Here is a 6,505-nt window from a genome sequence, read left to right on the forward strand (position 1 = left end):
GTATTAAAGTTGGTAGTAGACGTCGACAGATCAGATTAATGATTCGGTGCGTGTAAGTACGTATATGTTGATGTATAGTTCATGACTGAATGAAAGTGAAAAGGGTCTGTCATAACTTCGGTTTGATTATTGTATCTTCGTTGTTCCCAGTAAGTAAATAAACACGGCTAGTTTGAGAAGCAATCATTGCATTTGGAGGTACTACTTTGGAAATTTCTCATGTCATGATCTTGGTCAGAATAGGAGTAAGCCAACGAAAGTTTGGAGGCTGTCTCAGTAATTTATGACCCAACTTTAGTGTACATTAGTGCAACTTACACGTGTGTATACACGTATGTATATATTTCCAGTCGGCCAAACACCCTAACGCAAATGTTTCATGAAACTAATTTTCAAGTTATACAATGTAGTCTCTGAACATCTGGTTATATAGTTGTTGAGTACAGCACAAGTCTGTAAAAGATGTTCACAGAAACCACAAAAAGCTAACAAATTATGGCTACTTCCACCGGCAGCGATCTTACATCAGAACTCAGGAACGAATTCCCTCAAAAGAAAAAAAATGAATCCTACAACGGATTTGGGCACTGCCATGAACAAATGCAGATTTCTGGAAGGGCACATCCCTGTCTCTTACAACTAAGACATGAATTGCACTTCATGGGAAATGGCTCCATATACCATGTGAAAGGAATGATCACTGTGCACCAAGTAAAAGGGGACTGTACTTATTTATTGGGAAAAAAGTGTTTTTATCATCTCAGTATTTTTTGTCCCCTAGTCAACATTCACACGCATTACAACAAATATAGTCAATATCTTCCCCCCCTTACACTTTGTGCGAAACGGACGACGGGACGCGTTCGTTCGATCGATTGAGAGCCAGCTAGCGAAAAGATAACACTGAAAGTTAAGGCGAACATTGAGGGCGCTGTCAATTACTATAGCAACATACCTCGCTGGGTTGCTCGATAACGCAACGGATTGCGGAAGACGATAGGTCTCCAAGTTTATAAGTCAATTGCCTGAAGTATCATAGATCCTGTAAGTATTTTCCAGTAATGCCTTATTGGAAGGATATATTGAGCTTGGTATGAATGAATTAAGGACTTTATCAATTCAATGTTTATAAGAAATGACCAAATTCATCACCATTTCACACGACAGTGCAGCGAATTTCATCACTCGTACTCGCGTACTAAACTTTCATCTAAAACAGTTAAACACGAGGGTCCCAAGCTGTGGAGCACATTAGATTCTTCTTTAAAAAACACAGCAAATCTCTCACTATTTAAACGTAAGTTTAAGACTTTTCTACTTAATAAATATTTGTAATTGATTATTCCACGGGGCTGCAGGTTTTTTTTTTCATTATGTTAATATTACATGTATATTTGTTCTTGTGTGTTTTACATGTTTGTATCTTGACTGTATGTTAGTGTATATGGGAGTCCCTACTCGACAAAAGCTGCTTTTTCAATGCTCAATCACATCTCATGTTTAGTTTCTATACATGTTTTTCTTTGGTAGATAAATTCCCCTGGAGGATTTTTAAGGGAAATAAAGTCCCAGATCAATTTGTTTTAGACTGGTTAGGTTCCTTTTTCCAACACATTGACTGGTGTAAAAACATAGACTGAAACCTGTCTAAACTTCTGTAACAATAGCCACTGCAAAGTTATCTTCTGACAATTTAAGATTTTCCCAAGCTGAATGGACTTTACTCTGGGAAAATCCAAATGTTCCTAGCAACAGAGGCTCCTTTGGTCAGAACTGCATGCACTTGGCTGTTCAAGAACAATTATAAAATGCACGCCACAGTCGTGTCGCTACCAACAAAATGAAAACTCCTGACCAACATGGCTCTTTTCAACCGATGAGGGGGGTACTTCTGCTCAAGGCAGATAGGGCATATATAGTGGAATTTATGTGTGGTGGAGTATGTGGAAGAGGTGGCAGTAAGTCATTTTTGCAAGTCTTAGTTAAGTCACAAGTCATTATATGCAAGTCACAAGTCATTAGGTCCAGTCACAAGTCAAGTCACAAGTCTTTAGGTCCAGTAACAAGTCAAGTCACTAGTCATTTGGTCTAAACACAAGTCAAGTCACAAGTCTCTTTCTCCAAGTACAAGTCAAGCTGCACATTATTTTGTTCAGCTGTGCTAATCAGCAAAAAGAACCAGGCGTCAACTTATGAAGTTACGAGTTATAAAATATATGAGGCCGGTTGAGTAGCGTCTGACTTAGGTTGGTAATAAGTCATTTTTTGCAAGTCCAAGTCAAGTCACAAGTCAAAGCTGGTATTTACAAGTCAAGTCAAAAGTTACAAAATAGCGACTTGAGTCCAAGTCACATGACTCAAGTCAGCAACTCTGGTATGTGGTTGCTAAATATAGAACTCTTGCCAATATTTAAAAGTTTATCGAATTTCTACCGCTTCCCAACTCCAGAGTTTGTGTTTGGTGTTGCAAGCCACAATGTCTGCCTTGCACTGGGAAGCTCAAAGGAAACAGGGCGTGATTGACAAGAAGAATAAATTTGAACTGGAAAGGAAGGTATGTTATTCTCAAACCTTCGGTGTAGAAAAAAGCTAGCACGTAAGAAAATTGCCATGAAATAGGGTCCTTCACTGAAAATCTCTTTCGAATTGCAACTCGAGCCCTTTTTTAAATTGGAGATATCTACAATTGCCCGTGCTCGAAGTGCTATATCGCTATTACTTCCTACTCACTGGCCCCATGAATATTCCTGAAACCATCTCAGCTCCCTGGGGAGTGTAAAGCTTAATGGTTCTATACTGAAGGTGCAAAGAGCTCATCAAACCCAACAACCATCTCTGCCCTCACAGGCACCCATTTTGGCTGGTAGAGAGACAAAATGGGAATGAAATTACTTTTTCAAGGTCATAGCATGTACATGTCACCTGTTGCTGGATTCAAGCCCTTGACCCTATGTTTGGAAATTTACAGACCCTTAATGCATGTCTGCATGCCTCCTTTGTTAATGTTCCACTTAATAGGAAAAGCTCAGACTTCTCCAAGAGCAGAACCAGAGGGAGTTGCAGGAGAACCGATCTAGGCAGGGATCGAGTTATGAGAAGCAACTGAGCAAAATGATAAGTCAAAGCGGGCGGTGCGCTCGAGGCGAGTACCATCAGAATAGGGATGCCCAACGGCGACAGGAGTTTTACAACGCCACTAAAGGAGACCACAATGCCAAGATACAACTAAGATATAATGTAAGTATGCCAACTCCTTGACTCATGTTCAACCTCACTTGTGGGTGCTGGTCAGAGTTTTAGGGACTGCCTTATCACACAGCTAAGAAGATTAGGGACAATTCCCTGAATTGCTACCGTGCACTATCTCAGACTCAGGGTACTTGCTGGATTATGTTTAAGCAAATGCATAAACTAGTCAGCCTAAACTCTACCAATAGTACTAGAATTGTACAAGTACATGTACTGGAGAAAATGGTTCAGTTAATGCCAAAACTTAAATGGAATGTAGCTTTGATCACTAACTATCTTTATGTACTTTTACATGGCTTACTTGTAACACCGTAGCTTATGAAACCTGGTCTGTGACCTTGCAAAGTCTCACTGGAAGTTATCATATACTGGTTAGAGGATCTCATACATTGGAATGATAAAGGAAATTATAACATGGTTCCTTCAAATCGGGAGCATCCCCTATTCTTACCGGGAATGACACCTATTCCAGAACAGGAACAGAGGTCAATGCCTTTGCACGCTTTCCTCAGGAATGGTTCATTCTCATCAGGAATATGGCAAGTTCCCTGAGAAATGTGTCAGGGTTCTGTAAAGGAACATTCCAGAGGGAACAGTAATGTCCTGACCTTTGAAATGTTACCTCATCGATGTGTCTACCTTTTTTTTTCTTTCCAATGCAGGATATTGACTTTGCCCAGCAGTGGTAACACACCATATCATCCAGTATTGAGGATGTGCTCATCAAAGTGCGTAACATCACCACACAATTAGTATTACATTCTTCAAGAGGCATTTTGCAATATATCCTTTTAAACCATTTCTGTTTGCGTCAAGGACAATCTGCAAGGAGACGATCTATTCTAAGAAAACCGTGGCTGCAGTGGTATACATGTTTTTACTCATGTGAAACAGCATTTTCAAGCACGCTCTGAACATTTTTTTCTTCAAATTCTGAAGTGTCCAGTTCACTTTCATGGACAACTGTGCCAATGAATTTTGTTACAATTTCATCAAATACATCCAGTGACTTCTTTCTGTTAAATACGTGTTTCTTGTACATATGAAAGCAATATTGAATAAATGAACCAATGACAATAATATTTTACATGTCAGAAACACTTTACAGAAAAATACACAAAACCAATCAGTCAACTTTGTCATCCGTTTACATTTTAGTTCACATCCTATTTTTCCAAATTGGTAAATAGGATGTCTTTTAAGCATTTTACGATTTGGTTTCAATGCAGTGCCACCATTTATTGGGGGGGGTTAGGGTTGGTTTTGTGTTTTTCTCGTCTGCAACTTGCTGCAGGTCATTCAAGGATAAAACTTGGTTTGTGTGCTATAAAAAGTAAACATATTTTATGAATGTTTTTTAGTAAAATCTACAAAGCAGAATGAACTTGTATTAAAGCATGCGACAACCATATGCATGTCATTTGCAGCATTTGTGGAACAGTTTAACATTCAATGGTATCACAAATACCTCAGACTACCCAGAGAAGGTACTGAGTGAGACTACCTAACAGAACTTTTAAACTTTATACATGTACATTTACAAATATGTGCATGAGAATTCTTTGTCTTGTAAAGTGCTGCAGCTGGTTAACATGTTATTAAGCAGAAGTTGTCCTGACATTCAGACCTTTGACCATATGTCAACATCCATCTTCCAAACACAGTTGACCTATGCAAGAGCAGTGAGATTGTGAATTAGGAAGCTAGACAAATCATGTAGTATGAAGACAGTAATTATCACAACCAATAAAAAAAGTATCCTCGATACCATTTTCAAAGTAATGAAATTAATGTATTCGGGGAAAAAATGTATAGTTGTAAATAAGCACCCATGCAGTTGCTCATGTAACCACATGGAAGTTCAAGGGCATCGACATTTGACTATTTTGTTTTGTATTCAAAATGTAATGTATTACTTTTATTTATTATTTGCTGGAGTATTATTGCAGTGTGACTATTTTGCATCAGACAGCATTTGGCATTAAATGACTGCTGGGTCAAAAAATGAATTCAGTTGAGTTACTATGTATTTGTGTATCCGCAGAGACTTTACTATTCAAATATACCTTCAGAGAGCACTGCCTGCCTGAGCAAGCTATCCAAATCTATCCTCAGAGGTCACTATCCGACTTAGCACTCTGTCCGAAACAAACCTCAGAGGTCATTGCCTGACTCACCATTCTGTCCAAAACAAACCTCAGACGTCATTGCCTGACTCAGCACTCTGTCCAAAACAAACCTCAGACATCATTGTGTGACTCAACACTCTGTCCAAAACAAACCTCAGAGGTCATTGCCTGACTCACCATTCTGTCCAAAACAAACCTCAGACGTCATTGCCCGACTTAGCACTCTGTCCAAAACAAATCTCAGACGTCATTGCCCGACTTAGCACTCTGTCCAAAACAAATCTCAGACGTCACTGCCCGACTTAGCACTCTGTCCAAAACAAACCTCAGACATCATTGCCTTTAATACTTAGCACACCGTCCAAATCTACCCCTAGAGGTCACTGCCTAACTTGGCACTCTATCCAAAACAAAACCTGAGATCACTGCCCGACTTAAGATGCCGTCCAAATCTACCTTCAGAGAGCATTGCCTGCTTCAGCGCTCTGTCCAAATGTACCCTCAAGTCACTGCCTGACTTAGCACTGTGTCCAAAACAAACCTCAGAGGTGTTACCTGACTCGACACTGTCCAATACTGCCTCAGAGGTTACCGCCTGTCTTACCACTCTCTCCAAAATCTACCCTCAGAAGTCACAGCTTTGTACTTGTATCACTTAAAGTATGCAACAGAATTTTCAGGGTACATGTACAGTCTGTGTTTCTTCATGAAACCACAGTAACAAATCCAGGAATAGCAAATTGTATAATTGGAAATTTAATTCTAATAGGTAGAATACTTGGTTGCATGTAGACTTTTTACGATACAAAAGTTGCAACAAATTCGGGTAGTTCTAAGAATATAACAAGGAATGATTAATACCTGTACTGCATGTACAGCTACAAAAAGTACATGTACGATATGTGCACATCGGTGACAAAATCACATCTAAAGAGTACTGCACGTCACCTGGACACTGCAAAGCCTACAAAGGTTTGAAATCCATGAATGAACCAGGATTTGAATGTCACAACCAGACTTACCCGCCTGATGGAAATTTTAGAAAACAGGTCAACGAAAATTCCAAATTCTAATATAGCAGCTAATGCATTTCCCATAATGTACAGTTTTTGTGCATGCACCGTGCA

At 39.3% G+C, this 6,505-nt stretch overlaps 1 protein-coding gene across 1 annotated transcript; it reads left to right on the top strand.

Annotated features, from left to right (window-relative positions):
- The first annotated feature begins 915 nt into the window (after positions 1 to 915).
- Positions 916 to 5,258, top strand: LOC110986524 (uncharacterized). The gene is made up of 4 exons (XM_022248452.2): positions 916 to 1,044; positions 2,450 to 2,554; positions 3,019 to 3,237; positions 3,912 to 5,258. Exons 2-4 carry the CDS (start codon positions 2,477 to 2,479, stop codon positions 3,936 to 3,938), a joined length of 324 nt encoding a protein of 107 aa, XP_022104144.1. The 5' UTR covers positions 916 to 1,044; positions 2,450 to 2,476; the 3' UTR covers positions 3,939 to 5,258.
- The last annotated feature ends 1,247 nt before the right edge of the window (positions 5,259 to 6,505 follow it).

Source organism: Acanthaster planci, linkage group LG03 (assembly GCF_054643075.1).
Source record: "Acanthaster planci isolate LZ-2023a linkage group LG03, COTS_SCS, whole genome shotgun sequence".
Taxonomy (NCBI): Eukaryota; Metazoa; Echinodermata; class Asteroidea; order Valvatida; family Acanthasteridae; genus Acanthaster; species Acanthaster planci.